At 36.3% G+C, this 23810-nt stretch overlaps 1 protein-coding gene across 48 annotated transcripts in view; it reads right to left on the bottom strand.

The window, feature by feature from the left end:
- dazap1 (DAZ associated protein 1) overlaps positions 1–22291 on the bottom strand; it is a 44629-nt gene extending 22338 nt beyond the window's left edge. For 19 of the 48 annotated variants that reach the window (XR_015502007.1, XR_015502006.1, XR_015502009.1 and 16 more), the window contains exons 1-7: positions 22137–22291; positions 21280–21320; positions 15077–15243; positions 14839–14904; positions 14299–14406; positions 13757–13805; positions 6410–6492 (exon numbers count right to left, since the gene is read on the bottom strand). Coding sequence is in view for 44 of the 48 variants with exons in the window: in XM_087272558.1 (XP_087128684.1) it covers positions 6410–6492; positions 13757–13805; positions 14299–14406; positions 14839–14904; positions 15077–15243; positions 21280–21320; positions 22137–22204 (582 nt within the window). In the remaining 4 variants the exon portion in view is untranslated. 48 annotated transcript variants of the gene reach the window in all.
- Between the last annotated feature and the right edge of the window lie 1519 nt (positions 22292–23810).

Genomic DNA, 23810 nt, shown 5'->3' with positions numbered 1-23810 from the left:
TTATATATTCTTGGACTATTTATTAACTTTATCAAATGTTTCTCAGGTACTTGGCTATGAAATTCACATTAGGTACTACTCACTTACATCCTATGGGTCAGATGTGGCAGGATGAGTCCTGCTTAAACTTTAGATTTATACACATTTCATAATTATATACGTTTTATGTGCACAGACGTACCTGAGAAACACCGTCATCCCTTTAGAATATATCTTATATCTCAGCTTTTTTAAACTGCTAATAGAAAATAAAGACTTACCTGCCCTGGCTAATGCTTAAGAACTTCACTTTAGATACGGCAATCACAACATAAGGGTCAATGATGTATGATAATCTAACTGTACCAAATAATTAAACATGCAAATAAATAAAAAATGGAGACATCTAACCAGAGAGGAATCTTCATACTGTGTCACATGTGAAATTAAAATGGCTTGATTGTGTTTGCACTTAATGCTATGGTGTTGTGGTTTACGCGGTTGTTAACGTTTTCTTTGTGTTAGGCACATCTTTGAGGTTGTTTTACAGTCCCAAATCAAAAATCCACTACAAAGACTGCAACATTCTCTCCTTTAGCCTTTTTGCATGGCCAATGGGTTATATGCACACCTAGTGTTTTTCAGACAATGATGAACGTCTGGTGAAATCTTTATAAACATTTTCAATTTCATAATGTTTCTCTTACAGCATCGATGTTGTAGTGTAATAAAAATATAAGCACTTAATTAGATTTAAGGATTCATTTAGTTGTTAAAGCGTAAAAAGACACGAAATACCGCTTAAACGCAGGCGCCGTCATTAGCAGCAGGCTAGAACAAAAGCTCTATTGAAAATACTGATATTTTTGTGAAGGACTCTGGAAGTTGTTGCCTAAAGAGAGCCTCTACTGGATGTTCATTATCAGTATTTTACTGCTAAGTTGCTTCCAATGTCTTTTCACTTCTAATCCAGCGACTTTCAAACTAGGGTTTATAAACATTTTTTAATAAAGCAATTAATAAATAAATATGATATACAGTGCTCAGCATATATAAGTACACCCCTGACGAATCTATCTTTTAAATGAATATTTTCTATAGGAAGCTATACAATATAATATATATGCATATACAATAGATTGGTCAGTATTAAAGCCAAATCTGGAGCTTATCTAACAAAATAACTTATGATAACGGTCCAGAAACTAGTACAGCCAAATGTATATGCTATAGAAAAATAATAAATACAAATTTAAAAAAGACGAAAAAAAAAAAAAGTGAGAATTTGATTGAAATTTTATAGGTTTTAATTTCTTTTTCCAAAATTTTGCTTGACTTTAATTGTATTATCTTTCAATTTCTAAAGATGTTTGAAAATATTATTTTAATAACTATATCTGTATAATGAATCTCTTTTGTTTAAGTGTTAAGTGCACAAAAATACATTGCCCATTTTCGCTGTACTCAATTATGCTGATCACTGTAATTATTAATCACTATTTTAGGGTGATTGAACATAATAGTTTAAAAGACAAATACACAAAAAAACAATTAAATCAAAATTGGAACAGAATTACACTACCGGTCAAACGTTTGGGATCAGTTTTTTTTTCATGCTTTTTCATTCTGTTCATCAAGGCGGTATTTATTAAATGTAAAAAAAAAAATAAAACATTTAATTGCTAAATATTTATAAAAATGTAAAATAACTGCTTTTTTATTGTATGTAGTTTCAAATAAAAATATTACTCCAGTCATTGCTTTTTAACAACAACAATAATAACAACAATAATAATAATACATTTAAAATAATAATTAATATAATATAATATACAAATATTAATATTAGAGTGATATCTGAAGAATCATGTGACTGAATTTCTTCAGACTGAAGAAATTAATCTTAAAATCACTGGAATAAATTATTAAATGAAATTATAAACTACTTTTGAACAGATATTCTATAGTGCAATAACATTTCACAATTATACAATTTGTACTGTATTTTTGATTAAATAAATGCAGCCTTGGTGAGCAGGAGAAGCTTATTTTAGAACATTAAAAAATCCTACTGACCCTAAACTTTAGACCGGTAGTATATAAATATATATATATATATATATATATATATATATATATATATATATATATATATATATATATATATATATATATATATATATATATATATAATTATTAAAAATGTGGTTTAATTACAAACAAATAATTGCAATACATTAAATAAATAAATTACAAATTTGATTAAAATAAATCATTTATCTGACCAAAATAAAAAATTTTAGTAAATAAAAGCATTACTATAATAATAAAAAAACTAAAATAAATTAGTTTTGGGTCTTTTACATCAGATAAAGGACAGGTTTCCCTCAGACTAGTGTAAGCGGTAAGTTGAGGTCTCCAGTTCACTTAACAGCCAACGAGTCTTCAATGAAAAAAGTTTCCTGATTCTCCATGAAACCCCTTTAAAGTCACGGTGTAACGAAAGCAACAAATATATCAAACAAGGCAGATCTGAATGCAAGCTCGCCTTTGATTCAAATAACGGGAAAGATTTCAACATCCTAATAATTGAAGACAGCATCACGGGTCTGTCTTACATTTATTCAATTCAATTCATCTTTATTTCTATAGCGCTTTTACAGTGTAAATTGTGTCAAAGCAGCTTAACATAGAAGTTCTAGGAAATTGAAACCGTGTTAGTCCAGTTTTCACAGTTGAAGTTCAGTTCAGTGCGGTTTAATTTTCACTGCTGAAAGTCCAAACGCTGAAGATTTTTATTCATCTGTCATAAAAAACAAGCTCATAAAAATAAAGCATGGACGTACGATCACAAAAAGGTCCACTTTCAAAGTAATCTCCTTAAGATTCAGGAAATCCTATGTTTAGCAAAATGAGAAAGACTCATGCCCTTAATTAACACTAATTATATAATTACCCAATTAAGTCAAAGGCATTCTATTACCTGCCACACTGATTTAAAAAAAAGGACAAACTTAGTTTAATACACGCAGGGAAGTTTCACTTGAGCTCAAGTGGAGATCCAGAAATAGACTTGAGACTCTAAAGGGGGTGAGTTATTGGGGTCACCTTGCATCAAGAGCGAGAGACAATATTTTTCCGTTGGAAAGCAGCATAAATGTAATGACTCGCTTTTCATCTCTCTCTCCTCCTCTCTCACTGTTGACCTAATTAGGTATCAGTTTGAGCGAGTGGTCTGCAACCCTCAAATCGGCAGCACGGCCCCCCCACTCCCGCGGGCATCACTGCTCAGAGTGATGGGAGGCCTCGCGCAAGCCTCCGCGTCCAACAGCAGAGCTGGGATTTGGTACACAGTTTGATATGCTCCAGTTTCTAATTTTATAACGTATAGCCCCACCTCCCTTAAAACCCCAATGAAAAAATGTCACGAGAAGAACAATAGCCCAGGTAACGTAGCACCTGATTCCTTCAGGAACGCAGAGCCGAGTCAAGGAGAGCGTCGGCAGGCAAGAACAAACTCAATGTAGGACAGAAACTGCAGAGCTATTCTGGAGTCTCAAACAAACTCGCTGGAAGAGGTTTTTCACTTTAAATCAGCAAAGTGCAGTCATGACAGAGCAAGGAAATGCCCCGGGAGACAAAGCGCTGAAAGTCCAAGACTCTCTTCTGCGATTGTCTTCGCATTCATATTAGTCAAAATGTGTGAGAATGCTAGAGATATATGAACTTTGTCAAACAGGCCATGCTGGGAGTGATTCTCTAAGTGGAGCTGGTGAGGTGAGATAACGCGTCATGCCACTCGTTCAGCCTTGCGCTATCCCGCAAAACAGACCAATGCACCTAAGTATCAGACAATAATCTTACGCTACCGAGACTTCTGCTACCCACCCAGGGCTTTACATTAATTTTTTAGATCACCAGCCACTGTGGCTAGTAGATTTCCAACATTACTAGCCATTTTCACTAGCCATAATTTTGTTGTTTGGAAAATATATTTTATATAAATAAATGTGACTTTGACATGCTAAAATGACTTGATTTGGATGTTGTGTTGTCCACATTCCTCCTCATTCATTTCACTGTTTGTGTGTGTTGTGTATGAGCTTGCCCACTGTGCATGAACAAATGTGTTGTGTCGCATTGCAATTGGTTTTTATTTCACATGACTTTTTAGGGCTCAGAATAAAGGTTTTACTAAAGTCATCTCTAACCACACCAAAAAGAAAGAATTATTTCTTAGCCACATATTTAAATGTGTCAAAACAAGCAAATATATAGCTGTATACATACCTTTTTACAACAAAACTTTTCTTTTTAATTAACATTTAAAAAGATCTATTTTCATGTATCTAAAATATGCAAAGTAATCTGTCCTGGCTAAAGGTCCTAGATCAGCAGTTACTACACAAAAATGGGGAGTTAATCTCCTATTAAAGCAATGTTATTGTAAAGGATGATAATTCAACTATATTAACAAAAATAACTGTAAGCAAAAGAAAGCAGGTAAAAACATAATGAAAGGATGATCACGTGCTTAAGAATAATTAAAACAAAAGCAGTGACTGCTGCTGGACGATCACATTTCAATCTTGAGCTCTTAAAAGCAGCAGGACTGTGGATACACGCGAGCATCGTTTTTTTCTAGTCTTTTTCAAAGAGAACCGATCACAAGTGAACGAAAAAAAGCACAAGTAAACGGGAGCGCGCACGCTTTTTAACAGTCGAGCGCATCACATCACCTGTGGGCGCGAGTAATCATCCTCTTAGACCAGGGGTCTCAAACTCGCGGCCCGCGGGCCATTTGCGGCCCTCAGTGCAATATTTTGTGGCCCGCGCCGACCGCTGTACTCTGACAGAATCAGCGGAGCGGGGAGAGAGAGCGCTCCCCGCTCCGCTGATTCTATCCGTACACAGCGCGCTTGTCACTCAATGCGCGTTGTCGCGCGCGTTCTGATCAGCTGTGTTGTCGCGCGCGTACTCAAGAGCGGTGTTATCGCGCGCCTACTGAAGGGCGGGACTGAGGGTGTGTCGCGTCGCGGGGGCACTTTTGATCATTTTGGAAGGGCACTTTCTATGCAAGACTAAAAAGGGCATGTGCTCTGCACAGGTTGAGCCCTATGTGTGCACGTGCCTGCCCTGCATCTTATATATATTGATATTATAGGTAGATACAGACTGGTACAGACTGATGTGACTGGAGTGGGGTGGGGGTGTTTTATTTATACATATATAGCCTTTTTTTTAGGTGAGGGAATGGAAGTTTTGAGTGAGTTCCCCCACTTTTTCCCATAGGACTTCAATAAGTCAAAGTACAGGTCTAGACTTAATGATGATCATCTTCAAGCCATACTGAGGGTCTCAACTGCTTCCGCTCTAAAGCCAAATGTGGTTCAGATTTGTGAGAAGAAGTGCTGTCAAGTCTCTGGCAGCAAGAAGTAGGCAAAAGATGCCATGTTCAGAAGAACTGTTCATAATCTTCACTCAATGTTCTATTAATGTTCAGGACACTTCATGTTCAGAAGAAATAATTAAAACTGTTAATAATGACATTTGAGGACTTTTTTTTGTGAAATCCCATATGCGGCCCAGCCTCACCCAGACTTTGCCTCCTGCGGCCCCCAGGTAAATTGAGTTTGAGACCCCTGTCTTAGACGGTATTCACCTGCTTTGCTTCTCGATTCTAAGATCACATTTGCACGCATATTGGGCCATCCTTGTTGTCGAACCCTGCTTTAAGAAAACTACAATGTAAAAATTATTTCCAACCTGCCAAAGTGGCTAGTGGGAGCGGCTGTCTAACCCGCCAAAGCTGAAATCTACCCGCATTTGGTGGTGTTAATGTAAAGCCCTGTACCCACCCAAAGCCCATATCAAGTGGACTAACAAACACAGTATGGAGATTCGCATATTGAGGTCACTTAATTGAGATTTCTCTTTGCCTTCTGGGATATTACAGAGCTCAAATAGTAAGTGACCTGACAGTAACAACCTGAATAAAATGAAAAAAGAAAGGAAACAAAATAAAAAATAAAAAAAAGAGGAAACCAACCGGTTCTTTAGGTGAGTGCTGATGTAATGCTCTAAATTTCCCTTTGTATTTTGATGTGGTGATCCTTTATAATGCAATAATGATAGCAAAGTATGCTATTAATTTAATGAGTGCTAATTAAGGTAAGTCACTTTATACATCATTACAGCACCTAAAGGAGCGGTTCAAATGAACCAAGCCTTGGGTGACTAACATGGTAAAAACTATTACACAATAAATAACTTATACTTTTTAAACTTTTGTAAACTTCCCCCTGATTGGGAGACTAATATTTAATCCTGTTTTTCGTTCATAAAGAAAGAAAAACCGACATTTGACATATGTTTGGTCGCCCAAGCTTTAGTTTCTGTTGTAGGGGAAAATAAAACTACAACTACACACTTTTTTGCCCATGATGTCGTGAAAATGCATGTTGACAGCCTGGTCCACTGATTGTTCGGCCTCGAAAGTAATAAATCCAAAACCTAGCCAACGACCAAAAGTCAACAGAGCAGCAGGGTGTTGGGACAGAACAGCTAGAAGAACATAAGAGGGATGGGGTGGGGGGTCCCTGAGGTTCAGATGACAATGCGGCCCGAGTCACCAGGAAAGATCACAGGTGGAGGCCGAAAGGACAGAGGCGTTGCGTATTATCCTGCGATACTTTAACCCTGAACATAGTGAATGATTAACAGCTGTCGAAGGCGTCTGATAACTGAGGTCTTATGCAACCTCAAGCGTGCTGATGACAGGAGGATCCTCGCTGTTTTTATTTTTTGAATAGACACGTGCATATTTCTGCCTTTCACGTTTCATCTGAACCTCACTTCCATCACCACCCCGATCTTACACAACAAATGCGAGCAGCAACCACAGTTATCAATGCATAACAAGAATGATCATTACAACTACAGCTGCTTTTCTCAAAGCTTCCCAAAATGCCTTAGTACTTTGGGCAAACCGAGAGAACAGAGATTATAACGCTGCAACAAGAGCACCACAGGGATATAAGGATATTTGTGAAACATGTAATGCAGCCCAGTTTCTCGTGTGGTGTAAGCCCAGTTAATGCTCATCCAGAGACCCGCTCAGAGACTCGGGGACGGCGAAAAAGATGCGACTGCGTGCACCCGCGCGTGCAGGGGTCGCGCAGGCAGAACTATCAAAGTGGGCCGCTGAAGCGGAGCGCGAATCCAAGGTCACTTACGCGATAAGACAGAGCACAATCCTCCAGCAGCAGCTGAGTTTAGCTGTGCCAGGTCCACCAGTGTGAACTAGTTTCTGTCAGATCAGATAACTGTGGCAGAACTGGGCTGCGAGAATCTCCACTTTGGGATCTAACCTGATTCCGATTGCACGTCCTTTGAGACTGAAGAGATCTGAGAATTCATACACTATGTGGAGCAGAACCATCCGTCTAAATGAGGACTAAATATACCCAACCTGCCCTTCATCATCAGGCCTAGTTTCATTAAAGTAGAAAGCTGCCACTTAAAGAGGCTTTTAGAAGTCGATATCAAGCGCTTCTTCCTCTTAAAGACTAGATCTGATCAAAACTGGCTAGCCAATGGGTAATCTGGACTACATATTGACTTAATTGTCTTACAAATGTCCAACTTAAACGTTAACTATTATTAGTTTTCATGCCACAAGATCCTGAGATGTACTTCTAATAGGACACGAAGTTGCACACGATACTTCAGCAACTTTTTCCTTAAAGAGATTGTTCACCCAAAACTAAAAATGACCTAATCATTTACTCATTTACTCTTCATCATGTTGTTTTAAACCTTCAAGAGTTCATTTCTTCTGTTGAACACAAACGAAGATCACTTAAAGAAGAAAGTTTGCTGGCACAGAATGATTCAATAGACCATTTTGAGGGATGTAAACAAAACAATGGTCCCAATGTATTTCCTGTTTTCCATTTTTAATTTTTATAGCTTCCGAGAATCCAAAAAGAGACACATATTAATAAATAATGCTAAGATAGCTGCTTTAACATTAAGTTATGATTAAATTGCCTCTTGTTACAGTTATGAAATAGTTCGATAACAAGTAGGAAATGTTCATGGACCAATGACATGACCACATTGAAATGGTCTATAGTAGGAAAACAGTTAATATGGAAGTCAACGGGTACCAGCAACCAGTTGTGTTCAACAGAAGAAAGAAACTCAACTAAGTTTGGAATAAGTGAAGAGTAGAATTGATGTAAATGATGGCAGTGCTCATGGAAATGACCATTTTTGGATGAATTCTCCCTTAAAGTGGAATGAATTTAGAGACACAACCTTATGAAGAGTGTGACCATGCTGAAAGTATTTCAAGCTAATCCACAGCTCTCTAAAACCCTCTCCCATGAAGATGTATCTCTAAATTTTTTCCAAACAATAGTGTACTAGATGAACAACTAGTCTTGAGCCATCACTATTACAGTCAGATTTATTTCGAGAGAGTCCTGCATACATACTAGGGTTAGGTAGATAAGTTGATGCCATCGTCCTAGCAACAAATCTTTACCATTCATTTGGCTACTTTTAGCAATTTTAAAAGAGTAAATCGCTAGCTCAGATTGTTTTGCATAACTGTTAATTTACTGATATTTGTTAACATGTATAATTGTTGGTAATTTAGGCAGCAATAAATTCCAATAGTGCTAAATTTGTTGTCACTTTCACAAATGTCAAATGTGTTAATTTCACAAGTTAAAAAGAGTAAGTGCACAAGCTGTGATTGTTTAAAAGAATGAAACTATTTATTAGCAGTTTTATAGTTAAAAATATAAAATTCTAATCAAAAAGTGTTTGTATTACTTTTACAAATAGTCAACTCTATTTTACATACAAATCTAATTGGACAGATTTTAAATAATGTTTTTGCTGAGATGACCAATGTGATGACCAGTGTGAGAAAACACTAATTATTTAGTATACTACATAAAGATGTAGTTTTGAGTTGCGATTACGCAATGACGTCATCACACAAAGTAATATGCTAATAAAAAACTATTCATTTGGATGTAATGTTTTAATATAAAATAATATAATACACGGCGCCTCAGAGAGTAGAGACATGACAGGTTTACGCTTGTCAGATACTATGTAATGACGTCACTGATAAGCAAATTAGCGTGTGACGTCATCTGGCAACATTTAGCTTCTTTTCAGGCAGGCTTTAAGTACTTTTCATTGGAAATAGTTGGCAACACTGATCGCCGATTGCCCATAGACAACACGATGCTGAGCTGGCATAGCGATCCTCCGCCTCCGTCGCAGCAGTAACTAGCACTGTTAACACTAATATGTCTTAGTTTTAAAATAGCATTTTAGAACGAAAACAATCCACGTCAACACTGGGGTTTCACCTAGAATTTCTGAAAAGCCCTGAAAACGCTTTTCACTTGACCACACACACATACAAACACACTGTCATGCGCTGCAGCATAAGAGCGAGTCTGAGCTCCAGCAGTCAGCGGGTGCTTTGAGCACAAAACCCCAGAGAGTGCACGTCAGACAGTTTATCAAGGATGTACCGCTGGATCGCGTCTCACTATAGTTGTTAAAACGTGATATTTAGCGACTCTTCTGTGTTTTAAATCTGAGGTAACATGTCACAGCGTCAGTACACTGCTTCAATCTATCGCTTTTACGCTTGTACTAAGTAATGTTAGAGAAAACCTCAGAAACTGTTGGTTGTGCACCTGTTTTACCAACTAAGTTTGTCGACGCCATTATATACGACTCTGCCTATTCATGTCAGAGTCCCACAGAAAAAGTGATTGACAGGTGGTAATTTGTGTGTAATTTATCTTTATTTATTTATGATTTGGTTATCGGTAAAACAAAGACCATGCAGGTCAGATAGTTGAAACGGTAGACTATTTATATGAATTAATTATCCAATAATAAAAATTCATAGCCGCCTACGACGACATTAGACATTGTACAATGCCAAATTGCTCGTCATCGCCCAACCTTAAAACATACAGCTACTGAGAACAAAACTCTGACTCTAGTGTCTAAATATTTTAACACTGAATTTCTCAACAGGAACCATTAAGAAAAATGACGAGTCGCAGTGTTTAGCTGGGTGCAAGCTGAAGCATTAACCGTGTTTACACCAGAGAAACAGACATGAGTGCGTTTCACACCAGGCCTTAATCTGTGTGGTGCCACTATCTGTACTGTATCCTACAAGAAAGAACAGACATATCTCAGGAAAAACGTTAATGCATTCAAACACTTGACAAGGAAAACAGGGACATAAAAAGAAAGATAGAAAGGCTTACTTAAATGCACTACATTGCAATAAACACAGATTTTGTAGATCAATAAAATATCAATATGCATAAAAAAAACTTACTTAAATATGTCTACAGGTTAATAGGAATTAATTTTAGTGGTTTGAAATTTAATTAGACAACTGCAAATGTTCACAAGACAAACTATTCCACATGAACCCAACGAGAGTGAAATGTCAGAAGCATTTTAGGTGGAAACATTTTCTGGGAGACAAAGAACATGGCTGGAGAGGATGTCAAAATTACACTGCAAACTTTGCATGAACACTACTGTTTTTTAAAATGAAAAGGCTGTTCTTTTTATTTCTTCAGTTATATTGAGGGCTATGTTTCACATTGAATCATGTTAGTGCCACAGTCCATTTTACTAGATAACTGTTATGGACTGTTATGGTCAGCGCTGGGGAAAGTTCCTTTTGAAAGTAATGCATTACAATATTGAGTTACTCCCCAAAAAAGTAACTAGTTGCGTCACTTAGTTACTTTTTATGGAAAGTAATGCATTACGTTACTTTTTCATACCTGCCTGAGGCTTGATGTCTTTCAGAACTTGCAGGGTGTTTTTTTTTTTTTTTTTTAAATAGAGGAGCTCTGCATTTAACAACACAACAAATAACCTACACTTTCATTTACCTTAAAAAATAATAATTAAAAAAAGTTAGAATAATGTTACCTTCTGAGAACTTCCTGATGCTGTACATGCCGTATATAAAATCAATGTTCATTAAGACAATAATCCCCTTTTCTTTTATGTGTTCAAAAAATGACAATACTTCTATCACAAAAATGTAAGGCTCTGCCATCTTGGTTTTTGTCTGAACTAATTAATAACTAACCAATAAACCCATTTAAACATGATTAAGACAATTCTCCGATTAAGATCTTTTGACTATTATAATGATTATCTTAATCCGACTAAAGTCATAATCGAACTGAACAGAAATCAAATTAAGACATGTTGAGTATTCTGATTGAATACTGAAGTGCAGTACAAACGTGTAAACACCCCAAACTATTAAATTACATGAAACTCTGGAAGAAATGTGGATAGCGCAGTGATGCAATGACGTTAATCGATCTATGTGCTATAACGTGTAAAACGGGATCATGAAAGGCACATTCAAAAAGCAACTCATGTAAACACCTTTAACATATTATTGTCTTATTCAGATTAGGGCAAATGATTCGATTACTCATGTCTAGGCCTATACGGAATCTGTGCTCAGAGATCCCCATCATTGAGTCTTTTTTTTATGGTGTAAATCTGAGCAAATTTATTCTGTTTTTTTATCATTTCAGAAATATTATTTACATTAGAAAGTGTTAATTTGATTTATTTACAATACAGTTTGTAAAGTAATATTAACTGTCTTTTAGTGGATATATTATATGAGAGACTTGCTTTGTTTACCAAATAAAGTGGATCTAATTGAATTTTGCATTGTAAACATTGCATACAAGTTAAAAAGCTTTTATTTTTTATTTCATATATATTAAGGTTTTAGTTATGATACGAATAATTCCTCAGACTTTTTACAAAATTCTCAGCAGAAATAGCAAAAATGTCCGCAGATTCTGTCTGACCCTACTGATGTCCATGTAAACGTAGTCAATGACTGTGATTCAACATGATTACACTGATTTCAATTCAGCAAAAAATTTTTAAAAAAGTGTAGTAATTAATCTAAAAAGTAACTTGAGTTACATCTTTAGAAAAGTAACTCAAATATTATCACTTACTTTTTTAAGTAATGCGTTAATTTACTCGTTACTTTAAAAAAGTAATATTATAACGTAACTCATGTTACTTGTAATGCGTTACCCCCAACACTAGCTATGGTGAATAGGTAATGGCTGGATAATAAAACAACGGCTCTATTAAAGTGTTTACAAAAATATAATGATCACATGTTGTTCTGTTATTTATTTTTTACCGTGGAATTCAAGTCGTATGAGTTCTTTAAGAAAAGTATAAACTCTGTCAAACATTTTTCTATTAAAATGCAAGACACAAACAAAAATACTTTTTTTTTTTAGTAAAAAATGTTGAATTGATTTTTTTTCAGAATTTTCATGGCTAATGTAGTTGTGATCTTTTAGTCTCAAAGGCAAAATCTATTGTTGTTTTTCATTTTTTAAAATGCACCATTAAAATGGCTAATGAACTTTAAAGGGCACCCATTTTACCCCTTTTTCAAGATTTAAGAAAAGTCTTTTGTGTCTCCAGAATGTGTTTGTAAAGTTTTAGCTCAAAACACCCATCAGATTATTTAATATACCTTTCAGAATTTTGAATTTTTCTGCTCTGAACACTGCTCTGTTGCCTGTGCCTTTAATGCTAGCTCTCCCAGCCCACCGTTAATCTCCGGCTGCGTCAGATAAGCAGCACAGTGACAGACATGAAGGAAGCAGATCTCACGTAACGTTTGTGAGAAATACCACAGTAAGAACTTTCCCAATGATTATTTGATGTGGAGTTCATTCAAGCCTTTTATGACTCACACTTTGCACTGTTTTTGCACAGCAAATGTGACAGGACACTTGTTAATATCCACTGCTGTAAAGATATCCTTTACATTAATGAACAAAATCAACGGGATTGAATCGTCTTCTTTTATAATTGTCCTGACATGCGACTGTGGTGATAAAGACGGTAAAAATCGACATGCCGGTGTAAAAACATTATATACTCATTCTTGATCACATTTGATGATGACTGATGATCACAGTCAGCTGAACAGATCTTTTAATCCTGGTTGCTTTGCGCACGTCCTGTCTTGTTGATATGATTATACATGTTACTATGGGGACATGTTAATACACAGCTGTCAATTAAACCAGTGGGCGAGGAAACCACACTTGTGAGTCATATTGCAGTGGGGCCTCAAAATGGGAGAGATTTGGATCCTATTTTAATGTCAGGAAATGTAAAAAAGAGACTTATTTTGTTTATATCACTCCAATATGACTGTAGACACACAGTTCTGTCCAAACAGCTCACAAAAGATGATGTAGAGATCATAGGTGCCCTTTAAGTTCATTAATAAACCTCCTGCATGTACAATCATCATTTTAAAAGAAGTGCCTCCAATTCTGTAATTACAAAAAAAAAAAAAGATTTTTCTAAAAGAAATAAAAGAACAGCAAACAGGTTTGAATAAAATAAAGGAAAAAGCACTTTTAATTTCTGGATTAACTACACTTTTTAAAACAAGTGGATCTGCAAGAAGCTGCATTATCTGAGCATGTTTAATGCAAATGTCGGCGGGTCATGTGGATGCTGCTGATTTGCCACCATGCAAAAGTTGAGACGCACCAAACCAAGCATGGCGCACACATGAGAGGGACGGATGGCCTGCGTGATGTTCGCTTCTCTTTGGGCTGGAATAGTTTGTCTTGCGGATGAGGTGAGACTGAATGGGAGCAAATATGAATGTGTGGTTTACCTCGAGGCCTCTGTTTCTCTGCGTCATAGATCATTACCACCTCTGTGACCTTCAAAAGGAGAACAGGACCCGTGAAGGACAAAATGGAGAGCAAAAAGGCATCATATATAAAATACTTCATACAGAGGGGTCTAAATGTGTGGCAAAATGTACAATCTACGTATAAAATAATGCTCAAATGGACCGTACTGACGATCTGGTCCTTTTGACCTCCACTGTAAATAAAGAGTTCAGATGCAAAAACATTTAAGTGCCGTCTGAAATGTTCTTCTAATATGAGCATTTTTCTCAGTCTCCTGCTATTAATAGATTATTTTTTTATTACCTTTAAAGTGAAATAATTGAACATAAACATATGAGGCTAAGAAAAGTGTCCGTTCAAGAAGAACGTTTCAGACAGCATTTAAACCAGACTGAATCTGAACTCTTCATATGCTCTTTTGAACACTGTATAACAATACTATGATTATTTTTTTTCTATTAGAGTCCTCACAGTCTCAATGAAGACAAATGGTACATTTCTGCATCTGTGTCCATCTCACCACTCCAAATCGGTTGAAGTAATCCCTGAGTTCAGCTTCACCGCAATTATGAGGTATTCCACCCACAAATATCTTCTTAGATTTATTACTGTCACTTTTGCTTCCTTTCTAAAAAAAAAAAACACACACACACACAAAATGTTTTAGCTTTTCTGGGAGAAATAAAATAAAATTAAATTAAATTAAAATAATTAATTACAAATAAAATTAAAAAAAATAATAAAATCCAATCAGTTTTTTAATAAAATAAAAAATAAAATGAAAAAATAAAATAAAATAATTAAATAAAAATAAAAAATAAAAAATAAAAAAAAATAAAATAAATAATAAATAAATAAAATAAAATAAATCCAATAAAAAATAAAATAAATTAATAAATGACAAATGAAATTAATAAAAAAAAATAAACATAAAATAATTAAATAAATAAAAAATTTAATTAAAAAATAAAATTGAATGTCTTTAAATAGCTTTTAGACTCTAATAATAAAACTTTTAAATTTAAAAAACTAAAGTGGCTGAACATTTTTAAGTCCTTACCCAGCCGTCTTTTGTCCGGGTCTTCTCGGGCTGCATACCTCTCGGTGTACAAGGCTTTGGGTCGATCTACAAGAATATACAGACAGCACTTACTCAGTAAAAAAACATCTAAACCATTATGCCATTAGAACAGAAGTTCTTGACTCTGAGGGTCACAAGCAGCAGATGTCTTTAAGTGCATTAAATGTGATGCAATTTTCAAGACTAGGCAGAGTGATTTATCAGTCATTTTCCTCACATTTCTTCCATCCAGGTTATGAGGTTTGGTGTCCAGGACTGTGCGTACGCAATTGGGGTCTTTAAACTTCACAAAGCCAAAGCCCCTGGACTGATTTGTGCTTTTATCTTTCATGATGACGCAGTCCACAACCTCTCCGTATTGAGAAAAGTAGTTTCGTAAAGTCTCTAACAAAACAAGGAAAGAAACAGTTAGCCAAAAGGTGCATTAAATACATGATGATCAGGGGTTCTGAACTGATGGTGTTCTGACAGGATCACATTCAGAAAGCTCAGTCAAAAATTCCGTTACATAAAAAATAGAGTTGGGCGACACGGTGGCGCAGTGGGTACACAATCACCTCACAGCAAGAAGGTCGCTGATTCAAGCTTCGGCTAGGTCAGTTGGCATTTCTGTGTGGAGTTTGCATGTTCTGGCCCTGTTGGCATGGGTTTCCTCCGGGTGCTCCGGTTTCCCTCAAAAGTCCAAAGAGCTAAAGCTAAGCTAAATTGGCCGTAGTGTACATGTGTGAATGAGTGTGTATGGGTGTTTCCCAGTGATGGGTTGCAGCTGGAAAGTCATCCGCTGCTTAAAACATATGCTGAATAAGTTGGCGGTTCATTCCGCTGTGGCGACCACTGATTAATAAAGGGACTAAGCCGAAAAAAAATTGAATGAATGAAAAATAGAGTTGGGCAGCACAGTGGTTAGCACTGTTGCTTCAAAGCATGAAGGTCTCTGGTTTGAATCGCGGCTGGACCAGTCAACACATGTTTCAGGACACACGATCCAGGCGACATGATCTAGGCAGGGACGAACCATATGTGGTTATGATGGATGTCATTAATATATGTTTATATATAGTGTTAATAAATATTGTACCCAATAGACAATAGTGTACACTATTTCAAAAATATGCAGATAGAGATGATCTAGGCGAGACAAAGTAATTTTTTATTTTAATTTGAGTAATAAAACTGCACAAATGTTAAAATGGTTACGATATAATAATGAAATGACTGAAATGGGAAACACTAAACTGTTGACAGTCTAATGAACAGTAATCGTAGCACAGACGGTCTCGATCGCCATGTTCGTGAAATTCAGTAGGTGTTGATTAGTCATCGTTAAACTTAATTAAGCATACATGGTTTGTCCCTGCCTAGGTCGTGTTTCCTGGATTTTGTGTCCTAAAATGTATGTGGGTCTGCAGCTGGTGTGGAGTTTGCATGTTCTCCCCATGTTCACGTGGTTTTCCCCACAGTCCAAAGACATGCAGTGTGAAGCCTGGTTTATACTTCTGCGTCAAGTAATCGGCGTGACCCACAGCGCCTGCAACGCGCCTAGCTGAGCATTGAAATTTCAACATCAATGCTCTAAAATGGAAAAAAGTCACTTTAACCATTCACCGGAAATAAATCAGTATGAAAAGAAACATTAGCTCTGCAAATATCCTAGGTTATTTAGACATTGGCTGCTTATTAGTACTTATAAAGCACATATTCTGTACAATAATAAATGCAGGGTTTCACATAATTCATTCATGTTGTCCCAACAAAAGTTGATTATGTTAACTTAACACTTTTAACAAATTTATGTGGATTGAACATAAAAAAGTTAAGTTGTCCAAATGAAATCTCAAGAATTGTGTTGTTTAAGCTCATTTTAATTAGGTAGTTTGAACAAGTTAAAAAAAAAAAAAAAATATATATATATATATATATATATATATATATATATATATATATATATATATATATATATATATTGAGTGTATGATCTTATTCTACATCTCTCCTACCCACTTCCTAAACTACCTTAATAAGGAGCAAATGAGGTGTTTCTTGAAGCAAAAGTCATAGTTAATGACTTGCTAAGACTGAGAATTGAACCTTAAAATAAATTGTAACCAAAAACGCTTTCCAAATAGTCCTTTTTAATCATTTGCTAGGATTGTATAGATAGTGTATTGCAATATATATCACAGAAAGACTAAATATCGCAATTTTTCCAATATCGTGCAGCCCTTGTATGATTTTTTGTTATTAAAAAAACGATTAACTCTTTATAGTGGCGGGGGGACATTTTGCAATTGTTTGAAACTGTATGAAGCCTGTTTCAGATACATCTTCCAACACCAAACTGAGGTGCATTTCCCAAACAATGACATAACTCACGGCTGAGCTATCATAGTACGATGCATCGTTTGGGAAAAGAACGATGCAGAGACGAGTGTTTCCCAAAACGCAAAGTTTCTCTGTCGCAGATCCATCGCTTAAACCATGTTAGTTATAACGTAAATCGCCCACAATGACGCTCTGAACGGGGCGGAGGAACTACATCATTAGAGAAGAACCCCATCATTTCTTTGTGCAAATTATATTGTTTTACACAAACAGGCAATTAAAAAAAGTCCGATATTAGTTTTGGTAAAATCACGCACTCGCTTTCCATATTAACCGAATTATATGTAAATGCCACATATAGAGCCTATGTTTCCTTTACAAAATTGAGAATATGACATCTCCTATTCCAAAACTATATTCTAATATCATATATCAATCATACGAATAAATAAATAATGAGGCTATTTATTAAGAAATGAAATTTAATATTTATTAAACATTAGGAAAAGAAAAAAATCCTAATTTAATAATATTAATATTAATAATACTAATGATGATCATGAGGATGATGATGATTATTATTACTTTGTTATTATGTGTTAACAATGAAAAAAACAATTTAATAATAATATTAATAATATTAATGATGATGATTATTAGTATTATTAGGTAGGGTATTGTTTATTTATTTAAGTCTACTTTTACAATTTGACAGTTGTAAACCACAGCAGAAAGTTCTAACCAGCAGGTCCATGTCATATACAGTACAGATACTTAATAAATAACCTACTATAAATTAAAATAATTAATGCATGCTTTTTGTTTTCACAAGCTTTGGAGACGTTACATAAATTCCTCTTTTATAATAATAATCCCTAATAATAATAGGTCACCTATAGCTTAGCTTTCGCCATGAGGCGGTGTTCAAAATGATATCAATGTTTTCAAAGTGCACTGCGAAGGGAGCACAATTGTAAACATGAAGATCGCTAAAACTGAACTGTAAAAATAGTTTGAAAGCAAATTACACTCAAGGGAGATGACCTTAATCCTTTTTTATTTTTAATAATTCCAACTTTGAATGTTAGAAAGTTCTAAATGAATTGGGCATGGGGGGATAAGTGGGAACAACACACAGCCAGGAACTATGTTTCTAATGACAGCTCCAGAGCTGTAGTTGCGAGTGCTCAAGTTTGCGACGCAGTTTGCGAATGTTCATTAGAGCGACGATTTTGGGAAACGGCAAATCAACAAACTATGTTTGTAACGACGGAACTTGCAACCTTAGTTGGCTAACGATGGTTTTGGGAAACGCATCCTTGAACGGCAGTGTACCAATTATAACCTGTTATTCAATCGTTTGCTGGAATTGTATAGATACAGTATTTTTCACTGTACACAAGTAGATAGATATGCCAGTAGATATGCAATTTTCCAATATCGTGCTGCCCTAGTATGAACGCATGATTAATATATTTTATTAATAAAAAAAGGTGAATTCCTTATAGTGGCAGGGGGAAACATTCCAATTATTTAAAGCCATATGAAACCTCTTTCAGATACATTTTTCAACCCCAAGCTGAATGGCAGTGTACCAATTATAAACCACTACTGTAGGCGAGAGCACAGCACAAAGTAACACTTTTGGGTTTTGGCTAAATAATGAACAAAGTATTGGGGTTAGACAAACCATTTGTTTTTTATCAACAATACATAAGCCTCTCCTACAAATGAGCACTGGTTGTATGATCGCCGGACTTCTGGTTTCTATGCACTTTTGCCAAAAGTGCCAGGAGTATAAATGTTACTATTTACCCCACCTGCGGGGCAAGTTGTAACAGATAGAGGGTTAGTTGTAACACGTGATTTAAAAGGCAGATTTCACACAAGTAATTTAAATCCAGTTTACTTTAAATAGTAGCTGTATTTCCTCAGTACTTATCTCAATTTATTTTTATTTCTACCTAGCACAGTATGTTCATTTATTTATTGGATAAACACATTTGGATTTATTTAGAATATTATCCATTATTATACAATGCATTTATTTGTAGTATTGGCAATAAAACATTTTTTTTTTGTCGATTAAAAATATTTTCTATTAAAAACATGGTGACACTTTACAATAAGGTTCATTAGTTAATGCATTTACTAACATGAACTAATCATGAACAACACATGTACAGCATTTATTAATCCTAATTGAACATTTACTAATGCATTATTAACATCCAAGTCCATGCTTGTTAACATTAGTTAATGCACCGTGAGTTAATATGAACTAACAATGAACTACTGTATTTTCATTAACTAACGTTTACTAACATGAATAAATACAGTAGTAGATGTATTGTTCATTGTTTGTTCATCTTAGTAAATGCATTAATTAACATTAACTAATAAATTTTATTGTAAAACGTGACTAAAAACATTTTATTTAAAAAGTTTTAAAGATTACACTTAAAATCCAAACAATATTTTGTTAGTTTAGTTGGTGTCCAACATTGCGTGACTTATTTGTAACCGCCTGTTACAACTAACCCCGTTTGATACATCTTTTAAAATGGTTTCATCTTTTAGACTAGAAGACGGTAATCACAACAATATAAGACTTTACGTTCATACTTTTACAGATATTTTTGAAATAAAAAATATTGACTAATAAAAAATACTTATATGCTGCAAAAATGGTTTCTCCTGTGTTTCTCATTCAAATTACATCAAATGCGTTCATACTAGGGCTGCACGTAATTGGAAAAATTGCGTATCTACTAGCATATCTATCTACTTGTGTACAGTAAAAAATACTGCATCTATACAATTCCAGCAAACGATTGAATAACAGGTTGTAATTATCACACTGCCGTTCAAGGATGCGTTTCCCAAAACCATTGTTAGCCAACTAAGGTCGCAAGTTCCGTCGTTACAAACATAGTTTGTTGATTTGCCGTTTCCCAAAACCGTCGCTCAAATGAACATTCGCAAACTGCGTCGCAAACTTGAGCACTCGCAACTACAGCTCTTGAGCTGTCATTAGAAACAGTTCCTGGCTGTGTGCTATTCCCAGTTATGCCCTTCTTCAATAACTAACAGGAAGACGTCTGCCGACACTGTGGTGAAAACCTCTGAAGCATGCCATGGTCAACCCTGAGCGAATACCTTAAAACTCTGTGTTACATTTAACCCCGCGTTACTTTGTGCCCCGCGCTCCCCTAGCTACATCTCGGTTTAGCAAAAGATTTGTCATGTGTGCACGAGTACAGCTCTCCAACACACTACAAACATCTCACTTGGCTTTCCCAGAGGTCAAAATTCTACTACTATTCGGTTTTTATGCAGCCAGCAACATGTCAAAGCATGAAAGGCAATTATAAATATCACATAAAACATGACAAGTGTGACTGACTGAGGGTGATATTATATGGAAAACGTATTAAAAATAGAGTTTTAAAACACACACACCACACTACATAAATTCCCATTGATTTCTTCATCGCATTGTACACATGCTATTTGATACAGGCTTTATCTGATTTCTGTTGCTTGCGTCTAACCCAGGCTCTCTCACATGCACCCACATACTGAAAAGGCAAGCTCAGCCCCTCAGCGGCAACCTGGTTTCAATACTCAGAACATGCTGAGCTGATATCTAGGTTTATGGTGAATATTATCTCCAGAAGTGCAGAACACGACTTGAAATAAAACGCACTACAGTGATACAGGCTTGCAGTGCACACGTGCATTATTTAAGAGCATCTACATTGCAACTAATGCTACGGCATGTAACCAGTAGAGGTGAAGTTGGCTTAATATTCGCACATTCGTTCATTTAGAAGTCTCTATATTGTTTGCCATGTTACTTTAAATATTCGATCGGAACTAGCATGCATGACTTGAAATCGACAACAATACTGTTTATTTGACTGTGAGCAATGTTGTATTTTGATAGTCATTTGCTGCTAATATGATTTCGCTATTTAGAGTTTGCAAATAACACATTTATGAATATATATTATTAAGGGGAAAGTCTGAATGTGCGAATATAGAACCAACTTTACCTATGAAACCATCAGGTTTTAACACAATGATTGCACTCACCCTGGGTGGTGCTCCAATCCAGTCCACCCACAAACAGCTTCCTGCAACAGAAAGATGAGGGAACGTCATAATGCATTCATGTTCATTCAGAAACCAACATGAGTCAAGGTGAAGGAGGAAAAAAAACACGTTTGCCCTTGGCACTGGAAGCCTGATCTGACTGATCTGTGCGGTTTAACGGGTCATAATCATACAGTCAAATAATCCAGACCCACTCCGAAAGCTTCTCATGAATGAGCTGGTATACAAAATCTAATGTCATCTGCTGCAGGCTTGGTCACAGGATAACACTGTGCATGAGAAAGTCTTATTTTAGTTAGATTATAAATACTTTAAAGCATTAAAAAAAACCTTCCAAAATTACTGTTTGAATAAAAAGAGTGATGTAAAGCTCAGGTTTGTGATCACAAACCTAAATAATAACAAAAACTCCTCCAAAATAAAGCATACAGATTGAATGAAAGGGATATTAAGCTCCAGTTTTTTGTTTGTAGAACTTACATTATACACAGACAGTGATATAATACTCCTGTTTGTGTATAAGAAACTTGCAGAATAAAGAGAGTGTGCTACACAGCCCCGGTATCAGAGCTTTGACAGCTGATCCTTCTCGCCAGTTTATCTTCTGCTTCGTTATTCAAGCATCTAATCAGTTAAATGTACCGAGAACATGTTGTCCTCGTGCGCTACATATTTAAGGAGTTTGCCGCTGCTCCGGTGTGAGTGCGGTGCGGTGCGCGGAGGACTGGTTCGCTGGTATCTGCTGTCCTCCGGGCGGCCCGCTGCGCATCTTTCTCCGCTGGAACGGGACGAGTGTGAAACATCCAAACAGTGTCATGTAACACATCGTGTCTTACCCGATTTCATCTCCAGCTAAGTTGCTGTTCATCTCCGTGGCGAGGGTTGTGGACGGGAGTGCTGACATGGGTCCGCTCGCTCGGTCTCCTGCCGGTCTCCGCCGCCCGGGAAGGTCACACTCCGCTTTCGGTTCAAACCGAATCTGCGCAACACTGACGCGAGCCACGGGGCGCCCCAGCAAGGGCGGTGCAATGACAGAAGGGCATGCTGGGAAACCGAGTCCACTTAAGGCTTAAGAACAAAAAGAGGGCTTTGATACGCTAGAAATATTGACCTCGTAGTTTTATCTCTGTTTTATTTCAAAAGTTTACAAATATGTAAACTAAAAACTAATAATAATACAAATTATGATCAAATATTTATAAAGATTGTGGGTGACATTTGTACATTTTGTGTCCTCAGAATGTGAGAATTATTTTATCTATATCAGTAAAAAATAATAGCGTCTTTATAAATAAAACAGTACTATAGGCTACGGTGAATTACGGTTTTTGATTACGAATATGGCATTACGGTGACACAGTGGGTAGCATGATAGCCTCACAGCAAGGTCGCTGGTTTGAACCTTGGCTGGGTCAGTTGGTATTTCTGTGTGGAGTTTGCATGTTCTCCCTGTGTTGGCGTGGGTTTTCTCCAGGTGCTCCTAGTTCCCCCACAGTCCAAAGACATGCGCTATAGGAGAATTGAATAAACTAAATTGGCTGTAGTCTATGAGTGTATGGATGTTTTCCAGTAATGGGTTGCGGCTGAAAGGGCATCCGCAGTGTAAAACATATGCTGGATAAGTTGGCGATTCATTCCGCTGTGGAGTCCAGATTAATAAAGGGACTAAGCTGAAAGAAAATGAATATGATAAGAAACAGGGTGGGGCGAAGCAGTGGTGCAGTAGGTAGTGCTGTCGCCTCACACCAAGAAGGTCGCTGGTTCGAACCTCGGCTCAGTTGGCATTTCTGTGAGGAGTTTGCATGTTCTCCCTGCGTTCACGTGGGTTTCCTCCGGGTGCTCCAGTTTCCCCCACTTTTCAAAGACATGCTGCAGGTGAATTGGGTAGGCTAAATTGTCCATAGTAAATGAGTGTATCAGTGTATGAGGGTGACAGGCCGGCCGGAATGTGTAAAAAAGTCGTTATCATATGGACTAAGGCCAAAGAAGAAGAAGATAAGCCACAGTGGCTACATGATTAGCGTGCTTGGCTCACAGCAAAAAGTGTGTTGGTTTGAGTCCTGGCTGGACAAGCAGGCCTCTCCGTAGAGTTTGCATGTTGCATGTTGATTGTGTTTCCCAGCACTGAGTGTACAAGAGTTGTGGCAGAAAGAGCATCCGCTGTGTAAAACATTTGCCAGAGTAATTGGCGATTCATTCAGCTGTAGTAGTAGTAGTAACCATTGATAAAGGAGGGACTAAGCTGAAGGAAAATGATAGAAAACACAGGTTTAAATTCATTTTGCCTAACTATTTCAGCAGAGCTGCTCCCAGAATTTTGACCTTTTATTTTTCCCATAGGACATTTAAAGAAAAAATCTGTCATTGTAAGAACCAAACCAAGGATCTGCTAATGGCAGCAAAAGATCACAAAATTTGATTTGAAGCAAATAAAAAAATAAAAACTGGACAAAAAGAGGAAAAAAAGGACTAAAAAAATTAAAATACAACAAATTAATTTAAAACTAATA

This window comes from Danio rerio, chromosome 11 (genome assembly GCF_052040795.2).
Source record: "Danio rerio strain M-AB ecotype USA chromosome 11, GRCz13ab, whole genome shotgun sequence".
In the NCBI taxonomy this organism is placed as follows: Eukaryota; Metazoa; Chordata; class Actinopteri; order Cypriniformes; family Danionidae; genus Danio; species Danio rerio.
This window is presented reverse-complemented; position numbering and strand designations above follow the sequence as displayed.